Source organism: Lipophrys pholis, assembly GCF_963383615.2.
Source record: "Lipophrys pholis genome assembly, chromosome: 5".
NCBI classification, from domain to species: Eukaryota; Metazoa; Chordata; class Actinopteri; order Blenniiformes; family Blenniidae; genus Lipophrys; species Lipophrys pholis.
The window spans coordinates 13,391,326-13,414,969 of record NC_137628.1 but is presented as its reverse complement, the minus strand read 5'-3'; the positions used below and the strand labels follow the sequence as shown (position 1 = coordinate 13,414,969).

Sequence of the window (23,644 nt, the reverse complement as noted above, 5' to 3'; positions counted from 1 at the left end):
TTACACAAACTAGGTTATCCCCTTTCATGAAGTTTTGTGACACTTTTGGAGCTTTTTCCACCGTCGTCCTCCCTCAGATTCCTTTAAGGAATCTACCATATGGGCCTCTTTTAGTGTTTTTCAGAGCAGAATCAGACCTCCAAACAATGTGTGGTTATCTGCCAGAGGAGCTGCCGGATGAGACAAACCTGCAAATAGTCGTCAGCATTTAACAGATGGTGGGACGTACACTCACAAACCCACCCCAATGCATTGTTGAGCCAGGTGGTGGTGGTGGTGTTGGTGGTGGTGCAGGGGGACAGCCCTTTATACTTTCAACACTCACCAAAAGGACTTTGGAGGCTGTTTCAGCACCAAGGACAGCGACAAAGTGGCCAAACGTGGCGGATTTCAGCCTCCTTTACCTTAACTGCTCTTCTTAATCTCCTCGCTCATGTACAAACATGCACACACTACCTTTCTTTTTTTTTTTTTTTCTCCCTGAGCTGGAGAGGTGACAGCTCGGTCGGTTTAGCCCAGGCAAACAGCTTGCTGAACTGCTTCAAAGACGGCTCAGATGCCTCAGCCAGGCTGACAGACGGCTCGGAGGAAGAGGAGGAATGAAGAGATATGAAAACCTCTTTCAAATTGTCCTCAAAATAACAGTCCGTCCTCAGAGAACAAAAAGAAAAAAGAAAAAAAAGAAACCCCAAAGTCTCCCAAAAGTTGGTCCAACTTATTGCATTGACAACCTTTGTTTTACATATAAACTAATGGAATGCATTGGTAACATGTAAGTGTTGTCTTCGAGATCCCTTGACTGTTAGATTTGGCTTAGCACTCTGATTATATAACTGTCTGTCAGATGAGGGATAAAAGTAGTTGCTCAGGAAATATTGATCAAACATAATCATCCCTGTGCACTGGGCCAAAAGATGGCAACTGAGCCCAACTCGCCTCTTTTTAGTGTTTGCTGAGAGGATCCCATGAAATCTCCTGTCCTGCTTCTATTTTTGGACAGAAACCTGATGGTGATTCATTTAAGGATTCCTCCTATCCGTCCCTCCACCTCCGTCTCTAAACCCGTCTCTGCTCATGGCAGAGCTTTCTGCTTTGAGTAAACAGCGAGCAGGGCGAATTGGACCGGTGCTTTTGACACTTGGCATCCATGAGAGGAAGCCGCGAGCGACGTTGCCTCGGGGCAATTTGATTCACTGAAACCTAAAGCTCAAATTAAGCATTGGCAACCAATACTTTCCCAAACATACTAATGAGGGAAGCATCCATCCATCCATCCTCTATACATCAGGGGTGTCAAACTCATTGTAATTGAGGGGCCACACACATTCAGCTCAATTTCATCTTGAATGGGCCATATTGGCCTTTAGATTTAAACTTTTAACTTTTTTTGTTTCTTTGTTGTAATGCAGATTATACCAGATGACAACGTCTAACTTTTCGTGAAACCAAACAATTGTTATGGTAAATGACAACAATTGAACTTTCTGGTGCAAAATGCAGTGAAATGTTCTAAAAACTCACGGTTGCATTATTTTTACAAACTCACCCCGCATGGCTTTGAGGCTAATAATTGTCTGTATTTCTTAATGAGGTAGCTATCTTTCATGTCAGCATTACCAATATCTCAGCTGAGGTCGAAGTGTTGTGTTGTGTCTGCGACTCTTAACACATTTGTTCATCAAAGGAAATATTTTTCTTTAAAATTTGTACCACTTGGTGGTTTGTCAGACTGTATGTCTGACCTATGGCATTTTCTGAAATGTATGGTCTTAGTAGTTGGTGCCAATCCAATTTGACTTTGTTTGAATGTAGGACAAACGTGGATAAAGTCACCAAATGGCTTTAAATGCATGGTTTATGGCCTGCAGCAAGAAATATCAGTAAAAGAGAAAACTCTATGCAAACACTGAGCCTCGTTTTGAACTGGGATGCTCTTTTTGCGAGATGAAGGCACGAATGTCTACACCACTGTGCCCCATAAAGGACTTAATCCATCTTTATTAGACCTAAATAACAAACACTAACCTTAGATAAGCGGTTGATTCCCTTTAGCCTTTAGAGGTATGCTGTACCTAATCTAATGCAGGGAATGCATGGTTGAGTGGGGTCACCTATGGATTTACAATGGTCAAACTTTGAGTTCTTCAAGGAAAGGGTTGGGTACCACTATTCTAGCGCTACAGTATATGCTCTTAGGGTTTGGTGCCAATCCAATCAAACTTTTGGTGAATGCAGGACAAACATGGATAGAGTCACCAAATGGCTTCAATTCAAGCTTTATTGACTTGCCGCAGGAACAATCATTAATATAGAAAACCAGCATGTAAGCATTAAGCCTGGTTTTAATGCTCTTGATGTGATTTGAAGGTGCAAACTTCTAGTCCACTCTGCCCCATAAGGGTCTCAATCACTCCTTTTTGGACCAGAATAGCGACCGTCAAAGGCCTTCGGGGCTCATGATTAGATAAGAGTTTGATTCTCTTGAGTCCTTTGAGGTATAGGGGTCCCAACCCGACGCCCATACATCTCCGTCGTGCGCTATGGGGAGTGGGTTGGAGTGGGTTAAAGTTGGGAGTAGGGGGGGGGGGGGGGGGGCTCCAAGGAGGCGGCTTGTGTCGTGCGCTGCAAGGCTTGGCCACGGATGCGCGCATCGCATCGCGGCGCAGCGCAACGCTCTGTTCCCGTCACACCGATGAGGTGCTCGGCACCAGAACCCGCTCAACTAATCTGGGTTCATATTTTTATTTGTTTAATAATTTTTTTAAACTAAAGCTGAGCACCACAACCCCGGCCACTGCACCTGGCTGCGCTCGGGCTGGCTCGCGTCCCCTTGGAGGGTCGAAGGAGGAAAGGGAAGAAATAAAAAAAAAAAAAAAAAACACCAAAAAAAAAAACGGAAGGAGGTAGAGAGTGAGAGAGAGAGAGAGAGTGAGGTAGGGAGAGAGAGAGAGAGAGAGAGAGAGAGAGAGAGAGAGAGAGGAGACGCTGGACTTGCTTTGGCTCTGCGGGGCTGACCGCCTCTCTCTGCTTCGAGGAGCGATGCCTCTGGGCGGGGATGCTTCTCGGTTTCTGCCCGGTGGCGGAGGAGACGATGCGAGTTGCCGCCACCGCCGCTTCTGCGGCCACAACACACCCGCACCGCCTCCGTCGTGTTTTCCGACCAAGAATTGATGATGATGATGATGGTGCTGCTGCCTCCCCTCACAGTGGTCTTCTTCTGCTCCTCCGGATCCGACGCGTCCGGGATTCTCCAATCGCTGGATTATAGATGATTGATGTGGACGTCCTTTTTTTATTTTACACCTTTTTCATTCCATCCATTCATCTTGTGTTCCATTTTTTGGGGAAGTTGAAAAAGGAGAGAACACAACAAACCCCCGGTGGGAGGGGAAGGAAAGACATAAATTTGATAGATTGACTTATTTTCGTCCCTCCAAGTGCCGCGTAAAATCACGCCCAAAAATCGGTGACCGACGCCTTGGCGAGGAACAGGAGGGGGTGGAGGAGGAGGAGGAGGAGAAGAGGAGAGGAGGGAGGAGGAGGAGAGGGGGGATGCCGCACCGTCCATCACCCAAATATCAACAAATGTCACCAGGCTCGGATTTTTGGGGAAGCCCCCCTTGGTTGGCGTTAACCGGCGCGGCGGCCGGGAGCGGGGCGCGCCGCATCCAACGCTGCAGATATATGGCACAAGAATAAATTAATTATTAAAGGTTTCACTCTTATCTTTTTTTCTTCTATTTTTATCCCGCTGGAGGAAGAAAAGAAAAGAAAAGAAAAAAAACAGAAGGTGGGGGGACCTGGGGAGGTAGAGAGAGAGAGAGAGAGAGAGAGAGAGAGAGAGAGAGAGAGAGAGAAACCTGCAGATCCTGTCAAGATGCTGGTGTGAGAGGGGAAAAGACGCAGTGGAGATGATCGCAATGTTTATTCTCACCCACAGCTATGCATCTTGACGGCGTTAGTTTGAGGCGATTGATTGGTGTTTTTTTTATCCACAGTCATCACTCCTGGAGAGGTCCCCCCCCCCCCCCCCCCCCCCCCCCCAAAAAAAAAATAAAGAAGCATCTGAATAAAATGATGCCTTGCACTTCTTCGGAGATCTACATTTTTGGCTCTTCCCTATGGTGACAAGCTACTAAAGCCAGTACTGATTGGAAAGAAATTACATAAATCTGATCCTTTATTTCCCCCCTCCATTCATATTCCAAACACACGATCAGAGACACCTTGAGTTTTCCCTCTCCCCTCTTCTCTCTTCTCCCTCCCCTTTGCTCCCCTCCCACACTCACAAATGGAGGTATCTTCTCAGCGCTGAAGATCTTGGGAAGGAGACACGGATAGATAAGAGGGGGAGAAAGACAAGGGAGAGAGAGAGACGCGAGGCCTCAGAATAAACTTCATTCTGCATGTGTGTTTGGAGCCGAGGCTGATGGGGTGGTGGCATGTGGAGGTGTCACTCTGAGGTTCCCCCGCGGCTCCTTCCTAACCTCTGGCGTTTGGTGTCTGCAGAATGGCGCGTTTTGGAGACGAGCTACCCAACAGGTACGGCGGAGGAGGAGGAGGAGGAGGAGGAGGAGGAGGTGGTGGCGGTGGTGGCGGGGGTGCCGGCGGACAAGGGGGGCCCGGCCGTGGTGGCAGCAGGCAAGGGGGGCCCCCCGGAGCGCAGCGGATGTACAAGCAGTCGATGGCCCAGAGAGCCCGGACCATGGCCCTGTACAACCCCATACCCGTCCGGCAGAGCTGCCTAACGGTCAACCGCTCCCTCTTCCTCTTCAGCGAAGACAACTTGGTGAGGAAGTATGCCAAAAAGATCACCGAATGGCCATATCCTTTCAGAATGCAAAGCCAAGGTACTGTGCTCTGTGTGTGTGTGTGTGTGTGTGTGTGTGTGTGTGTGTGTGTGTGTGTGTGTGTGTGTGTGTGTGTGTGTGTGTGTGTGTGTGTGTGTGTGTGTGTGTGTGTGTGTGTGTGTGTGTGTGTGTGTGTGTGTGTGTGTGTGTGTGTGTGTGTGTGTGTGTGTGTGTGTGTGTGTGTGTAGGAGTGCTTGGCTCTAAGGTGTGGCCTAGTGTGGAGTGCTCTCACTGGATCCAGGAGTGAAAGTTGTTTGTTGTGCATTGAAATGCATGTTTCCTCAATCTGAGAAGTTGCATGCTGTGTTTTACCCTCAGCGTTGATTGATACATGACGGAATCCATGATTCCCCCTCTTCCTCTTCCTCTTCCTCCTCCTCCTCGTTTCTCCTTCCTCCTCTCCCTCTGCCGCCCCGCAGGCTGCAGGCTCATCTGATAAATGAACTGAAGGAATGAGAGATGTTGTTGATGATGATGGCGGCTGTCATGACACCATGCCATCACAAACTACACTGATGCTGCTGTTGATTGAGATGCATCTTGAATTTAGCTGTTAGTGACCTGAGTGTGTGTGTGCGTGCATGTGTGCGTGCGTGCTTGCGTGCGTTGGGGCTGTTGTAGCTGAGTGCTGATGTCAGCATTATGAAGGCTTAAGCACCATGCCACCAGAAGGGAGAGGAAATGACTCTCTCCCACTTTCTCTCTCGCTCTCTCTCTCTCGCTCTCTCTCTCTAATTACTACTGACCATATATGGGTTTTGGCCTATGGCTCGTCCAACTGGACAGCAGTGGAAGAAGCTGTAATCGTCAGGACATGTTGGTCTTCTGCTGTTGGAACACTGCTATCAAGCAGAGTTTTAGGAAAAAAGAGGATAATAGTATGTGCTGCAGTGTCGAAGCTTATTTTGCAGTTATTTTCAGGGCATTTTTGTTAGTTTTGGTGTCGTATATTGACTCGGCATGAATGTAACTTAATATTTCAAGCCTGTGATTTGAGCCCTGGTAGTTATTTGGTATAAACATGATCAGAACCTTTTACTGGGAAATTTGCAGTGATAAACACATTAATTTATAGATTTCAGTTGCAGTCATACTGTTGTATAAGAAAATTCACTTAATCCTATATGGCTCTAGATAATGAAAAACATTGTTACATGTAAAAATAAATCATGCTAAACATTCTGTTACAGGGCAGCAAAGTTTTATAGTTGAATGAAAGTTGTAGTGAACGTACATGCAGTTGTGATCTGCCAGTAATTCGTTGTAAGTGAGTCTTTCTCACACATTTAACGGCTTCAGCCGTGGTGCATATGAGCAGTACCAGCGTTTCCGCCATCGAGCATTTTCTGAAAGTTCCACGTTTGAAGCCGTTTTCAAAAAGTTGCGTTTTCGGTGACTCCGAGCAGCATGTCGGGCCGCTATTATACATGTAAACTCCTTGCACAATTCAGTGCAATTCAAAGTCAAAATTTTGGCTACTTTTAGTGTTTCTCACAATTTTCAAAGTTGTGCTGACTCACAAAGACAGAGGCTTTGATGTCGACCTCTCCTTTACGGACACAGAAGCTGTGGGTGCCAAAGTGAGTCGTAACATTTGATGTATGCTATACTTGAGACTATTGTTATGCTGCCCGAGTTCAGCTAGGGACGTCAGAATTCATCCGTCATTGTTTTGAGACTCCAGAGCATTCAGAAAACCCTGAATCGTGACCAGAGATGTGCTCATTTAGTTTTTTTAAATGTCTTGTTTCCAGCTCAGAATTTTGGGCTGCTTTGGAAGAAGAAAAAAGTCAAGAGTGTAAACACTTCTCCGGGAATCAATACACCAGTGGCAACAACCATGTTCAAAATCCAACAGGAATGGTTGGATTTCTCTGAGAATACTAATTAGGAACACCTGCTGTCCGCAGAAAGTAACACAAGTCTGAAAGAAGTTGGGAAAATGTTCATAAGGGCTTCAACTGAGCCATCTGATACATTTAGTGGCGTATTTGTGTTGGGAACACAGTGTCCAGTTAGTCGAGTGGTAAAATGTTTTGCATGAATAAACAATTTTATCGTAGGACTGAACAATATCGATACAGTTTGAGATGAATACTAACACGTATGAAGATGTTGTTCATGTCTTCGCCCTTCAAGAATTGTTCCTTCATGAAACAGTGCTGTTTCTCTTGCCCCTAAAATTTATACCAGCCGTGACTGGCCATGGGTTTTTTTTTTTTTAGGGGCTTTTGACCCTCGAATCTTCCTCGTGGATGAGGATTTAGTGCGGTAACGGCTTCATTTTATTCATAGTTCTTGCAGTTCAGTTGGTCTTCTTTGACTGTGGACGTTGCACATGTTCATATCAGGATTACGATACACCTGTGAGATATTGTGTAACCCTAGTTTAGCAGGCCTGATGTTGGGGTGACGGCTTCCTCTATAGCTCAACTACTGGTTTTCGCCAATATCATCACACATTTCTGAGGGGTGATACCACAATAATAATTCAGCATTCTCGAAAGAAAGGTTTCCTTCTGAAAAGTGCAGTAATTGTTTAAAAAAATGAAAAAGTCAAGTTTTCCTGTGCCGTGTTTTGGTTTTCCACCATAATGTGATTGTAGCATGAACTTGTTTTTGGCGATTCTATTATTAATCAGGCAACCGTCCATTTCGTAGCGTTTCTTTCCGATGACGAGGGTGTGAAACATAGATCCCCAAATCATTTCGCCACCATAAATTTTGTGTTTGTGTTTCATTGCTTGTAAGAAACGTTTTGGACAATGTGTCCAATGTCATGATAGTGAAACCAAACACCGGCAATCACACTCCCTCTTACAGACTTAAAGAAGGAGGCCGGTTTTCTTATTTTTGTCGACATGTTTGAACAACCTTGGAGCAAACAAACCTTTGGTGCCCCCCTATGATCTCTATGTGCCCTTTAAGCAGGCCCCAGACCTCAGGTTAGAAATCGCTGGTTTAAATGAACCCACCTGGAAACCGAGTCTGTTAGTCGGAGCTAATCTGATCCAACACCTCCAACAGTGTTTGTGATTTAACTGGAAAATGAATACGTCTTAAGACGACAGTTCTAGCACGTGGCAAGGCGAGCCGGTGTAAATACATCACAGGACTGCTCTCTATTCATTTTGTTGCATATTTTCCAAACGTGTGTAATTAGTCAAATAACTGTGAGCTGACCGGAGCTTTCAGGGCCTCTGGAGGGCTGAGGACCTGGAAGGGTTGAGGCCAGCTTCAGGTGGAAACAGGAGCTGAGGTTGGTTGCGTACGAGAGAGAAATATAAAAACCTTGGTTTCCTTCACCTGCTGTTGTTTCATTCATCTTTTTCTTTTTTTTTTTTTTTACCTGCTTTGCAAGCAGCCAAATATAGAAGGTTTCCATCCATTTTTGCTCGGCATTATGGGAACTGCAGGAGCCACATACATAGGAACCATAATTGTGTCGGTAAAATAGTGCCCTGATAACCTTTACATTGAAACTTTAGAGGCTTTCTTTGTTGTAGCGCCAAGTATCCATGAGGAAAATGTCTGTGTTTTCACAAAACAAAAGAATTAGTAGTGAAAATGATGACGATCCAACATAAAGACAATTTTAATGAAACCTTCTGGTGCAAAATACAGTGACATGTCCAGAAAACTTCTGCTATAACTGTTGCATTATGGGTGTTTCTTCAAACTCACCCTGAAAGCATGACTTTTAGGCTGATGTCTGTTTGCGAGCTTTCATGGCAGCGTCACTGATATCTCAACTCGGGTCTCAGTGTTGCAGGCCGGATTAGAGCCCACAGGCCTTATGTTTGACACCCTGCTGAAGAGGGGGTCATGTATTTGTAAGAGAGCAAATATGTTTCACCAGAATTCCTCCATTCATTTATGTCAGATATTTTATGATGGAAGGAATTCTCAGCCTGGATCAGACCTGAGTCGCGCCCCATTATGAAGACATCACACATGAACACTATGTGACCTTTAATGGATTTGCTGATTCTCTTCTAATTCCCAAACTGATCAAATTTTACAGCTTTTTGTGTCACTTTTTTAACTTTTTGTAGTTTGTACTTTTTCCATCTCCCTCTGTTACATTTTTGGCATTTGAATATTACGACCTATTTAAAATCTATTTTCTATTATTTAGTTCTTTTTTTCAATTCAACTTCCACATTGAAATCCTTACACATTTAAATAGTTCACTTTTTGTGGAGAACTGCTCACATATCTTTGAAGTGTTTCAACTTACAGGATGTTGAAACTGCTCGCCCTCCACTTTTGGAGTGCAGCGTTGGAGAAAAGGTTTTATTGGAAGAGAAAGGGAGCGCTGTGTTTTTGGCAGACCGCCTTCGTAAAGGTTCCTTATCGTTCTGCCAAAATGATTTTGGATTTTCTGAAGAAAACCCAAACTCTTTTTTTAGGGAAGCCACCGGTTTGCGCTGTCTCTGCTGCTTGTTATTTCCAGTTAATAAATGCCAGTTGCAAAGTGAAATGTTTCTTTTTTTTTTTTTTTTTGCTTTCACCTTGTGATTCAGAGTCTAAAAGTGTACAGAGCCGGTGAGTCGTAGTTACACTCAGCAGTGTTCTGTCAGACTACGAAAATGTGAATCATAATGCTGAGTGTCTTATTTTGGATTTGATTCGTCATCCTGAACCTATGAAGAACTGATTACAGAGGACCTGCTGTTGGTAACGGTCTCTAAATACATAAAGTATTTACACGTCGAGGTCTGAAAATGTTCCATGTTATCACTTTGTAGAATCTATAACTGGGATGATCAGTCAGGTTAGACTAGGATATAAATTCATAACTTAAAGACGAGAATTTTTAGAAAGTAGAAAATTTGTGAAAACTTAAGTCTTATGAGTCGTTAGTGGCTTTGCTGTCAGAAAAGCTCTCGAAAAACTAGAACCCAGGCCGTGTTTGAAGGACAACGGGGACAGTGAAGTCGTTTATGTTTCAGAAAAGTTTAGCGTTTACACGGCGATGTTTTCAAAACAACGTCTGTTTTCATGGAATCAGCAGCTGTGGCTACTTCCGTAGTTTACCACCATCGAGTATGGAGTGAATGAATAATGCAATGCAAAGCGTCTTTGAGTGTCCTCAAAAGAGCTATATAAAACCTAGACATTATTATTATTATTATTATTATTCTTAGAAACACTGAAAATTATGCAATTTGCATGTCGGACCAGGAGCTGGGGCAATTCTTTGTTTTCGGAATGAAACCACACAGATGCACACAGAGAACAATACAACATGAACAGGGATGAGTTGGATTGTTATTACGGTGACCGTCAACTATAAAACTACCAAGTCTCAGGAGACTGTGGACTGGGAGACACTCTGGAGGCAAACATCGTTGTTATTGTCCAGCTGCTCGTGCATGTGCACAAGCAGTGTTTATTATGGCCGTTACGCGCATGCACAGTAGCAGCGCTTCAGAAAAGTTATGTTTTACACGAAACGGTGCATGGAGCCGCTGAAAACGCAACTTTTTGAAAATGATTCTCAAGCTGGAAATTTTTGAACGTGCTGTCAACTCCATGAAAACGCTACCAGATTTGGGGATTTTCTCTTGAAAATGGCCTTACACCAATACCTCGCTGCCTTTATACCCTTCACACCATTGGCTGGCTCTAGGAATCCTTTACTACGCTCTCCAGCTAGTAGAGCAGTTGTTCTTTTAATTGCAAAGTTTCAGGTTCAATTGAATATCCCACCCTCTTGGCATGTCGAAGAGTCCCGGAGAAAGATGCTGAACTTCAAATTGCTCCCAGTGTCGGGTGAGTGCCTTGCATAGCAGCCAAACCCATTGGTCTGCGTCGGGTTTTAGGACAATTGAAGCAATTAAAGGAAAAAAAAAAAAAAGTGCTGTATGAGTTAAATCCATTTTACAAGTGACTAAAGTCCTATTTAACACCTGTTAAGTTTCATCCTCGTGCAAATTAGATTGTGTTTTTACTTCGCATGAGTATTAAGGGTGATCAACTGTGACGTGTGATCAGGAGTATTTAAATGAGCGTTTTCTGCATGTTTGTTTGCATTTACCATGCAGTGATTGGATAGAACACTGAGAGGAAAAGAAAAGCGTACTCTGGGGAGACGATCTGTCACAAAAGTCAAAGCTGTGCGAAAAACAAGAGCAGTAGAAGAGAGTTTGAGAGAAATGGCAAGGAAGTCAGAAAGAAATAATTGTGTGGAGCCAGCTGGGGAAACGTGTCTCTTGTGAAGGCTGAGTTTATTCACACCTTCTTTTCAAACACATTGAAAATGATTGCATTGTTTATGATTGCATCTGCTTTTAAACGTTGCAGCTCTTAATGCTCGATGTACATTTATGGATCAGCATAAACTCCTCCCAGTATTTGTTGCGATCTGGAAAATGCCGAATATATTTAGGAAGATACAAGCCTCAGTGAGTCCCGTTAGGAGATCATCCTCCTTACGTCTGTGCAAGAAATACCAAGTTGTGTCCATTTTCATAACCATATACTCCATTAGGCCTCATGATTTATGATCGTGAGGCCTTATTAATTCTTTTCAAATGGGGTTGGTTTCACGTTAGTATTATACATTTTTGTGTAATTTCTGTGTTACTACACATGTCCTTTGGAAAAACTGACTTTCAGATCATATCCACCATTTCTAATGTATTTCTAATTGCAGAATTATACCTTTATCAAATATATAATAGTCAAGAAGTGATAGTTGCACCCAACAAGGATTCTTCAGATTGAACAGAAGGAAGTACTTGCTGGTGTTGTGGTACTCCAGAGTGGTCTTGGGCTACTCTGGTCTTGGTCTTGACTCTGTCTCCTGTCCAGAGGTCTTGACTACAACACTTCCACTTACAAAGAGTTGTTTCCTCAGAGTTAGCTGTTTCTTGCCCGATACTCTGAAGTTGAAGTGTCAAACTGAATCTGTTTGTCTGTGTTAAGACAATGATTCTTGCTCTTCTGGTTTAGTTTGAACATTAATTCCGCAGCTGCACTTTGGATGCCTTACATTTCAGATTTGAAACATAGTTGTGTGGACTTTTGGCATGTTGATGTGCTCTTAGTTTGAATGTGGGGAACACCTTAGATAACCATAGATAATATCTAGATAATCTAGATAATATATGTTTTCTAACACATATTATCTAGAACTGTTTGTGCGCACTACATCAACACGTCACTGCTGTTAAAACACAGGAATCATCTTCACCAAATCACTGTAGCGTTGTTTCTCTGTGTGAGGATGAGAAAACAGAGAAAGTCATGAGTAAAATGTTTCCTCAACTGAAGTTCTTTTTTGAGAGTACAAGTTATGTCCTCTCCCTGATTTATTCTATCTGTGCTGATCCAAACAAAGTTAACGTCTGTATTTCCAAGGGCAACCCATGGTTTGTGTTTCGGTACACAGCCTTATGTCCAGACAATGCAATAAGCCACTATCCAGTGATATCTATCAAGCTGACATGTTTCCATTAATAAGTACCAGAATGTTAAATTTGATCATGGATGAGTAGCGGGTACAAGGATGCAAGATAGTCAATGTCATGGGCGGCTATTTCTCAGTTGGTCATGCAGGTTGTCTCTCAATCCGAATGTTAAAGGTTCAATCCAAGTTGCTCCCAGTGGACGGGCTGAGCACGTTGCTAAAGTGTTACATAAGTCATACCCATTACCATGGTAACACAAGTTAAGTTAATCTGAATGCTTTGAAACCGTTTGATTTGTAGATTGAAGAAAATGGCAGTGTTAGCGAGTGATGCTACATGCATCCTGTACTGTCGATTGAATGCATGAGTGAGATAAGTTCTAATTACCTTTTGTTTGCATGCCGACAAACTTCAGAGTGAAAATCCAGTGATTGGTTGCTATAATGACCCTGAATTGACTCCTCCTCCAATCATAATATAATAGCAATCTTAGACCCTGTTTACGCAACATTTCAAGTGAAAACGTATAGTTTTTGCATTTCATGTTTTACATCAACGTTTTGAAAACCAGGTGCATTTCCAAGGAAATGGCAGAAACGTTGTGAACAATGTAGTATGAATGTCTGACTACCACACGCACATGCGCGCAGAGAACAACGTGCAGTAGCCATTAACAATGGCGAGTACACCAACATTTGTATAGACAGGTGATGAAGTTGGATTGCTCTAATGGGTGCGCGTGTGCGGAAGAACTATTTACTGCAGCCGCGGTGCGCATGCACAGTGTTTCAGAAAAGGTTGTTTCCCCCTGTTGTCATGGAGATGGAGTTGCGTTTTCAGTGGCTCCGAGTTGTTGTGTAAACGGACACACAAAACGCAACAAAAACTTTTCTGTTTTTATTTGAAGATGTCGTGTCAGCAGGGCCTCGCTGTCCCCGTTGCTGCTGTCATAATAGCTCCAGCCTCAAGAGGGCGCAGTTAAAACGTTGATTCACACATACATTTGTCGGCGCTAATTTGTTAAAACCTACTGTGATTATGGGACGACGATTAATTCTTCAATACACTAAGCTTAACATTCACAAAATGGAAATGTGTGTGCTCAGGGTTGTTTTTCTCCTCATGTTAAAGCCAAAAACAACATTTTCAAGTAAAAACTGATAACTTCTGTTTTGTTTTGGGTGTCTGTTTAGAAAACAGTATTTGGAGCCACTGAAAACACAACTCTTTGAACAAGGGCTCATGAGGTTGAAGTTTTCGAAAACACTCCATCTCCATGGAAACGGAGGGGAAAAACACAAGTAAATAGTTGACCTGTAATAACAATCCATATCCAATATGTGTGTCCCTCCCATTGTTAATGTTTCTAACGTATTGTTCTCTCTGTGGTTTCATCATAAAAACAAACAATTGCACCAACTGCTGGTCCAACATGCAAACTGCATAATTTTCTGATGATTCTGTGTGAACAGACATAGTTTTTACAACATTACTGTGTCATCGTGAAATGTTTCTCAAACAGAAACAATAAGCTACTACTGACTTTCTATTTATCTACTCTATGTGCAGTTGTGTGACGCCACTCGAGGCTGTAAGGAATTATTTTCAGAAGTAGTTAGAAATACCGCACCTCAAAACAGATTTTTTTTATTTTTTTTTTTTACTACCAGTATAGGAGGAGTTTGTTCTTTTTATCGCAGGGCATTTTCAAATGTAAAGAGCATCCACTTCCTGATTTGAAAGTGAACCGAGTGTCTCCCAGCATGCTGCCATCTGTGCAGAGCCGGGCTGTGTTGGCTGGCAGGCGCTGTGGCTTCTTCCACCAGAGACCCAAAGGACTTCATTATACCTCCTTCCTCTCTCTCTCTCTCTCTCTCTCTCTCTCTCTCTCTCTTCCTTTCATCTCCGCTGCTCCCCCCTTGCTGCAATCCAGTCTTAAATCTACTGTCCTCCATCTTCGTTCTCTCTCACTTCTCTTTACCAGTTTACATTTACGTAACCATCCCTCTCCTCTCCCCACTTCATTGTCACAATGCACAGATTTTCAATACAGGCAGGAAAATGACTATTGCATAGGGTGACCGTGCCAAATTTCTACTAATTCTGGCGAATTCTGCAGAATAAAGCGACATATCTGCATTGTCAGGAGTTTGTTAAAGTTTTATATTTTGTCTGCCAATGTTTTAGTTTGTCAAACGTTTGAGTCACACTTTATTACTCAGTTTCAATCTCTCTTTTAAAGAAAAAAAAAATAAACTCATGAATAGTATTTCTATAACCAGTTAGATGTACACCACTAACAGAAAGCACTACTAACTCACTAAGGCCCCATGTACGCAACAACGCCATCAAGTGAAAATAGAAAAATTGTATGAGTGTCAGTTTACATGACAACGGTGCTCGTAGCCACTGGAAACGCAACTTTTTGAAAACGCTACGACTCCGTTTCCATGTAGATGGTGGTCACTGCAACTTTTTTGTAACGCTGCAACTGCGCAGGCACACCACTGCTGGAGTAGTTTTTCTGCCTCCAGAGTGTCTTGACTCTAAGTCGTTGACAGTCACCATTATAATAATCTAACTTGGTTGTCTGTCCACATGAATGTCCTTGTTCTCGCCATGGTTCGTGTTTACAGTGTATTATTCTCTGCACGCATGTGTGTGTGGTTTCATTACAAACATAAACGACAGCACCCACTAGTGGCCCAACATGCTAACTACATAATTTTCAGTATTTCTGCTGTTTCCGTGTAAATGTGTATATCTTTTCTGGAAAGTAAACGCAAACACAATGCATTTCCACTTGAAACGCTGTCGTGTAAACGGGGCTTAAAACATGAATGAATTCTGGTGATTTGAGAATCTTTTCATTTGAATATATATATTTCTTTTGAATACTCTTCTACTCCCAAAATAAAAAAGTAATATTTTGATATTTTGAATAGTATTCAACTTTTTTCTAAATTCGAGATTAATCTTTATACATTTTTCAATGTAATGGCATAAGATAGATCAAATTTTCTGAGTTTGCATATTTGTTTTTAATCTGGTTAAATCTTTTAATAGGATTTAATCTCTAAAGAGCAGGGAGGGGTTTTGGTGGTGAGGAGTGGCGGAGGGCAGGGGGTGGAGTCAGCCAAGTAAAGAAGTGCATTTACAGGATTATAGACCTTGATAATATAGCGTCGATCAACTGCAGAATCAACTGATTATCGGAGGTTGTGGCAACTTCTCACATCATTGTGACCATTACATTTGTACCGATCCCTGTTATGTACTGTGTTACAACCAGTATATCTTAAACTGAAGCTGCAACTCGAAAAAGGTTTGAGTATTTAGTGCCTGCAACAACAGAAATCTGATAAATTCAATAATATAAAATCTCATTTTATTTGTTAGCCTTTTTCCTCAATTAAAGTTTATAATGAACTGAACTGTCAGTGTTGTCACATGCACACACACATTGATGAATCTTTCTCCATTCCCCCATGTGATTAGAATCCACATTTTCTCCATTATTTCTTCAGCTGTCATGAAAGGCATCATTCATTCCAACATCCTGCTTATCTTTGCTTCAATCACTTAAACCAGGTTTAAATCCAAGACGATTATATTATCCTGATATTTTCACCCAATTTCTTCCTTGTCTTGAACAGAAAAGTATTAAATGCCTGTTCACTGTCCGAGCCGGACACAATGATCTGAAGTGACAGTACCAGCAGCCGTCACCTCTCTCTATGTCTCCGACTCGTTCTCCGACCATCTGTCCCGGTTCTCTATCGTCTGTGTGGGTTTCACACGTTTCCAGCCGGGTTCTGGCTGCGCAGCCTGTTGTTATGCGAGTTCAGGGATTAAAGATAAATACCAAAGGCAAAATAAAATCATGCCTTTTTATTTCTATATATTTCACATGAATAATCTGGAGATAAAGCAGATGAATAGGCCTTTAAGATGCTAATTTTAGCTCTATAGAAAGAGGAATTCAGTTGTAGGAATCATTATGATGTTTTATCAGTCATGTATCAGATTTGGAAAATTATTTAAAAAAAAAATGGCAATAAAAAGCGTCTGCATTTACAATTAAAAATCTTATCTTAGTCGAGTAGATTCAGAATAAGTTTGCTTATGTTATTTATGTATCATTAACCCTAACCCTACATGTTGTAGTTTCAGAAAATTCCTGACAAAAAGCAGCAACAGTTAAAAACCTTTAAAAAATCTCATTAAAACAAAATTACTTTTTTTTTTTTTTTTTTTTGAAAAACACCACTAAACCACGAAGTAAACGGTAAAAATTTCAAAGAAAACATTGATTTTTTTCCGATAGTTCTTGACATTAGCAGACACAACAGGATACTGAGACCCCAGCTGCAATATAAGTGTTGCTACCTCGTTGCTATCAAACTAGCCTCAAAGCCAAGCTGCCAGGGTGAGTTAGTAAAAAACATGTATAATACAACAGCGAGAGGAGAGTTTTTTTTTTTTAACATTTCACTGTATTGTACCAACATATTTCATGAAAAAATTTACATTATATTGAGATTGTAGTTATTATTGATAGCAATTTTGGTGAAAATGCATACTCTGTGCCACAACAAAGAAATTATTTTACTGGTGCGGCCCACTCAAGATAAAATTGGGCTGTGAGTGGCTGCTGGGCTGAATTGTATTGGACACCATTGGTTTAGATTGTGAAAAGGAAGTGATGCTTATTTTCATACAGAAAAAAAATCTGCCTCTGTATGTAGATATTTCAGGATTTGTTTGGGCCGCTCCCGGGCTAAAATGTACAGTATTGAACTGGCCTGTTTGCTGTGATCCAGGACTGCTCTGGATGGATAAATCGCTCAATGACCTATAGAAGCAGCACACAAAGTCACATGACTGCTGTAGCCTAACAAGGGAGAAATCACATGAGATACCTGCTGAACAAAATTAACAACAGGGGAGAGTGCAGTACGTTTTTGTCCGGTACTACAGAAACCTTTAAATTACAAAACCTTAAGTGAAACTAACCAGAACAGTCTGATAAATGTGTAAGATATTCAACTTTTATTATGATGGAAATGGTTAAAAAAAACAAAAAAAGAAGATATGAGACTGCAAGGCCGTCTTCACAAATCAGTTTAAAGCTTATCAAGCAACCATCGCAGATTAAACAGCAGATCAACACTGATGGAGAAATTAGCACCGTGTGTGGAGACCGACTCAGCATTTGTTGCCATCGCCACAAAATCTGTTGTTCATTTGGTGAAATAATAGCTGTGTGTGTGTGTGCGTGCGTGCGTGCGTGCGTGCGTGCGTGCGTGCGTGCGTGCGTGCGTGCGTGCGTGCGTGCGTGCGTGCGTGTGTGTGTGTGGAGAAAATCCACATAAAGAACAGCAGTGTTGAGTTGCAACCATCAGATAAAGTACTGAGAGGATGCACGCACACACACACAAAGAGAGCGGTGGATCAGCTGGTGGTTTGGCTTCATCCGTCTGGTGTGGAGCAAGCAGATCTGTTCATATCAGTCACGGCTGACACGGGCTCTGGTGTGTGTGTGTGTGTGTGTGTGTGTGTGTGTGTGTGTGTGTGTGTGTGTGTGTGTGTGTGTGTGTGTGTGTGTGTGTGTGTGTGTGTGTGTGTGTGTGTGTGTGTGTGTGTGTGTGTGTGTGATACTGTAACACCTGTTCAGCAGGATCACTTACCTCAGGGGGCTTTGCTGCATCCCCTACACACACACACACACACACACACACACACACACACACACACACACACACACAAAGTCAGTGCAGCCCAGTGGTTGGCAAAAAAAAAAAGCACCATTTGGAATGTTCACGCTCCGATGTACAATCTCTCTCTCTCTCTCTCTCTCTCTCTCTCTCTCTCTCTCTCTCTCTCTCTCTCTAACAAAACCTGAAGACACAAGACACACATCACTCCATTACACTGTAATACCACCTAATGCTTTAAAAAAATAAAAAATAAATAAAAGACTATCCAATGAATATAGAATACAGTGTCAGGAAATTGGTTCATATGCCCTCAAAGTCCAAACAAGTCCAGGAATCAACGAATTTACATGAAGGACCAAAGGTGGAGTTCATCTCTTTACTTCAAATGCAACTATTTTGATTGACCCCCTACAATTATTATGAAAATCACGTGAATTCAACACCAGGCAAAGCTCGAAAAAAGGCCCCGTTTACACAAAGTTTTTAAGTGAAAACGGAAAACTGTCATGCATTTTGGGTGTCCGTTTACTGAAAACACAACTTTTTAAAAACGCTCTGACTACGTCCCCGTGCAAACGGGGGGAAAACACAACTTTTTTGCAAGCTTCTCAACAAAACAACACTGTATAAGAATGTTGCTGCTGGTAACTCAAAAATAAGTCAGAATCCAATAAGCTTAGGATAGCAAGTGAGTGCAGTTAATTTCAGTGGTAAACTTCATCTTTATTAAGGATACCCTTTCTCGAGTGTATTCCAGCTCGCGGCATCAGTCAATAGGAGGTAAATCCATCCGTCTCCACAGCTTTTATCCAATTTAGGGATGCAGGAGCAGCTGATTGTGGGTGAAGGCAGGTTACAGTCTGGACAGGTCACATTTAGTCTTCAATTAACCTCAAATGCATATTACTACTGTTGGAGGGAACCGGAGGCAACATGCCATGTACACATCTGCTGGGTTCATGAACTCACTGAAAGTAAAGAGACGTCTGCCAGACGAGGTGACCGAGGCCCTGTTCACACGACCCACATAAACCCAATAATCGCTCTTAAATCTTTAAACGTAGTTTTCTTTCATATCCAGTAGGGCTGGGCAAAAAAAATCGATTTAATCAATTAAATGAATTTGTCGCTAAAAAAAGATTTTTATTTTGAAAATTCCAGTTTTTTTCTCCCCACTGTTTTTTGGGGGCATTTTTTTGCTTTCCGTTCCGTTTCCGTAGTTGCTGTTGCACTTTTCGTTAAATCTGGATTAAAGCTTGAATTTGTTGAACGACAGCGGCTCATTTACTTTATATTCTGGGATTGTTTATATGCATTTAAACACTGAGGACAATCCCAACAATAAAGTTGCACTTTTGACAACGTATCTGACGTCTGCAGCCATTTTTATGTGCATTGAGAAAAAAAATGGAATCAAAACTCAAATTTATTTTAAGGCCAAATTGCCCAACCCTAATATCCAGTATACATTTTAAGATGTAGGCACTGTGGAGAAGTGGTTAGTACTTTTATCATACATCAAGACCAACTGTCAAGTTCGCATAATTACACTTTGATTTCTTCACACAAACAAAATGCTGAGAGGCAACTCAGGTGTTCCTATCGTGGTTCAATATTTGTATATTTAAATAGTAAATATACTTCACTTATATTACTGGGTCAGCAGTCCCAAAGCGCTTTACATAATACATACAGTCACACGCCAATGGATGCTGCGATCATGCAAGCTGCTGGCAATTCCATTGGGAGCAATTTGGGGTTCATTGTCTCGCTCAAGAACTCTCCGGTAGTTGTACAAGTGGAGATAAGAATTGAACCTGCAACCTTCCAATTGGGAGACGACCACTCTTACCAACCAATTCATGCTGCCCCATATTTATGGACCCTTCACCCGATGCTCACTTTGTGAGGCGAACATACAAAAATATTTCATGGTGTGTGTGTGTGTGTGTGTGTGTGTGTGTGTGTGTGTGTGTGTGTGTGTGTGTGTGTGTGTGTGTGTGTGTGTGTGTGTGTGTGTGTGTGTGTGTGTGTGTGTGTAAAAGTGATCCTAAAGAGGTCAAGGTTAAGAAAATCTTCAATCAAATCATCCCAAAGGGATGGCAGAAAAAAAGTGAAGGTGTGGGTATGATGAAGATGAGGTAGCGATCGAGGGTAAGAGGGGACAAAAGATTGAATAAATAGAAGAAAAAAAATACACAGTTCAAAAGAATCAGTAGCTCGGAGAGAGATGAATAGTAGTGGAAGAAAAGAAGACTTGGAAAAGTGGAATAATGGATATGATATGCTTAAAAACTTTAAAGGCGGGCGATTATCCTACTTTATAATATTTTGACAGTCCGCTGAATTTCCTTTTTCATACAATAAATAACCTTTTATATTAAATTCCAAATTCTTTGACGCAAAGCCTTCCATGATTGCTCTGAATGAAGCGGTCATTTTGGGCATGTAATTTGACACCAGCCCCTGGGGTCTTGCTGTTATGCAGGTCAAACGACCATAAAAGGAAATCTATAACAGTTGTGTGAACCGATACTAATTAAATTATTTTGTACATATTTAGTATTTTCCATCCTGCGTTTTGTACCCAGACTATTTTACCAGTCCGACGCACTGAAGATGAAATTTTGCTGTATGTGGCTCCTGAATTAAAATGCATTTTACACCTCTGGTATTGCTTGTGAAAAGTCAGAAATGCTTATTTTCATACTGAAAAATCTGCCTCTAGTGGATGGAGGATTATAATTTTTTTCCCTTGGACTTGAAATGTTCTGCACTTTTCTTCATTTTGTTTGCACATCATCAACGTGACTGTCCTTGGTTCTGGCTCAGATCAACAATAGAGCTTAGTTTGAGTTTACGTTTATATTTTTAAGCACACATGTATAACACACGAGCTCCGGTTCTTAAAAAACAATGTTTTAGTAAGTTAATGCAAAAGACTGTGAATCACCTACATCCCACTAATTCAGATTGATTTCATTTAGGTATGGGGACAATTTCATGTTCTTTAAGCTGTAGAGTGGACTTTTGTCATTTCTGCAACCAGAACTGGTTAACAATTACAAAGCATTTCATGTATCAGTCATTGTCAAACCATTTTCAGAATAATTTAATTAGGATTTGATTTATATCAATATATCAATATATATATCAATATATATATATATATATATATATATATATATATATATATATATATATATATATATATATATATATATCAATATATATATATATATATATATATATATATATATTGATATAAATCAAATCCTAATTAAATTATTCTGAAAATGGTATATATATATATATATGATTATATCGGTATCAACAATATTTTGTTTGAAAAATATCAGCATATCGGATATTGGCACACATCCAGTATTGTGTGTCTTTAGTTATTTCCACCCCTGGTTGTTTTTCCTGGTTCCTGTCGATTGTCTGAAAAACCATAAAGAGAAGAGGATGGACGTTCAGACCGATAGGGATGAAGCAGGGAGTCAAAAAAAGGGAAGAAGGTGGCTGGAAAAGGTAGAGAGAGGTGAAGAGGAGAGAAAGAGTGATATAGAGAAAAGAGGAGAATTAAAGAGCCGTAGAGGTTGAGAGCCATACTGTTTTCCCCCCATGTTGAGTCACTGATCTACATTCAATCTGCACTATGTGAATTATTGATTGGCCTTTAGCCAGTGTGTGTGTGTGTGTGTGTGTGTGTGTGTGTGTGTGTGTGTGTGTGTGTGTGTGTGTGTGTGTGTGTTTGCTCGCTCCGAGATGCTTTTTCTGAAAAGCACAGTGGTGCTGTTTTCTGGAGGGTGGGACACGTAAAATAGGAATGAATAGGACAGATGGACACACAAGGACATGAGTGTATGTGTACACAACACACATAGCCATTCATGCATGGGCACACACACACATTCACACACGGATTTGCAGGTGTCCAAATGCACAAAGGACATGAGCACATTCATCCACCCATTTACATTATACACATGGCACATTAAACACGCACACACACACACACACACACACACACACACACACACACACACACACACACACACACACACACACACACACACACACACACACACACACACACACACACACACACACATGTAGAAACCAACAACCTCTGACGCACAGCCGGTAACTAAATACCCCACGATGCGCAATAAAACACGCATGGCAGACAACCTTACAGACATTGTGTCCTCCCAGGCCAGACCCAGACCCAGACCCTGACCCCCCCCCCCCCCCCCAAACAAAAAACAAAAAAAAACAAGTGGTTTGCTGATAGCAAACATTTGAAATCAGCTTTATTTCTCTCTCTCCTTTGTGCACCTGCACAATGTCTGAGCTGGCACATCAGGATGTTATTAGTAGGCACTGCTTCTCCATGTGGGTGGCTTTTCTATATTTGCAGACTGTCTCATCTCCTTCTCTGTAGTCTGCGTCTCAGGTGCCCAAACAGTATCTTAGTCATCTTCTGGAAATCCATTATGCATCTATTTATGCTCCAAATTGTGCGAAGCTTGTTAAAAATGGCCGTCGGTTAAGACGTCTTCATTCCATCTGTATGCTGTGCCTGCTTCATCAATCCAGCAGATTAAAGTTTGGATTGTGGCAGCAAGCTGGAAACCCCGAGACTGAACAGTTGCTTGTTATCAAAAAAATCTGGAATGTATTGCACTTTAAGCATTTCATTTTACATAGTTTTTTTTTTTTTTTGTATTTTGTGCCTGAACCTACCAAAACAACCAGGTTTTTCATTGCCATGACGACGGTGCTAAAAAAAAAACAAAAAAAAAACGTTGCTCTCAGATTATTTTTCTGACACCAATATGTACATTTAAGATGAAAATACGTGGTTTCCTGAAGCATTTTGAATATTGTTAGCATAATTTTCTAAAACATGTCTTGAAGTCAAAATAGAAAACATTGTGTTTTGCATGTCTGATTACTCCGTCTCCATGGAAATGGCGGCGGGGGGTGTCAACTTTTCTAAAATACACTACTTGCGCACCGTAGTAGCTCAATTACAACGTTTGTCTCCGGAGCGTCATGACTCCCAGTCCGTATTGTCCTGGGACCTGGTAGTTATATAGTGGAGCGTCACCCGGAATAGCAAACCAACTTCATCGTATTGGTTATCTAAAGCTTTTTGAAAATTATATGGAGAACACATTTCCTCCTGTTATCTATTTTAAAATGTTATTTGCATAACTAAGTCAATTTGCATACATAAGTCAAAATGGCAAAAACAACCAAACTATAAAGTAGGATAAAACAATGAAACTGCCAAAAATGGCTACAAAAGTTAATACAGCAAAATGAATTCTAAATTATTGTAATGAAATGTCATGTTTAGCAAAACTAAATACATAATTTAACATAAACGGTTCTTTTGAAAGGTTGCAGACCCCTGGCGTGTCCATAAGAATGTCCGTGTACTCGGCATTGTTAATGTGTATTGTGTATTGTTTCTCGCATGCCTGTGTCTGTGGATCCATTGCAACAACAAGGAATAGTACCCACTAGTGGCCCAGCATGCTCACTACATTGTTTTCAGTGTTTCTGCGAGTTCTGTGTAAACAGACATCGTTTTCAAAATGATGCTTTGTAGATGATGTGTTTTCATTTGACCTCTCCAAAC

General features: G+C 41.4%; 1 protein-coding gene across 1 annotated transcript in view; it reads left to right on the top strand.

Moving 5' to 3' along the window:
* The window catches only part of LOC308109803 (uncharacterized protein), a gene marked incomplete at both ends in the record, with an annotated part of 37,052 nt that extends 31,867 nt beyond the window's left edge, over window positions 1-5,185 (top strand). Inside the window, 2 exons of the mRNA XM_080463609.1 lie at window positions 4,510-4,850; window positions 5,169-5,185. Of these exons, the coding sequence (XP_080319735.1) occupies window positions 4,510-4,850; window positions 5,169-5,185 (358 nt within the window). The remainder of the gene's footprint in view (window positions 1-4,509; window positions 4,851-5,168) is intronic.
* Window positions 5,186-23,644: the final 18,459 nt, after the last annotated feature.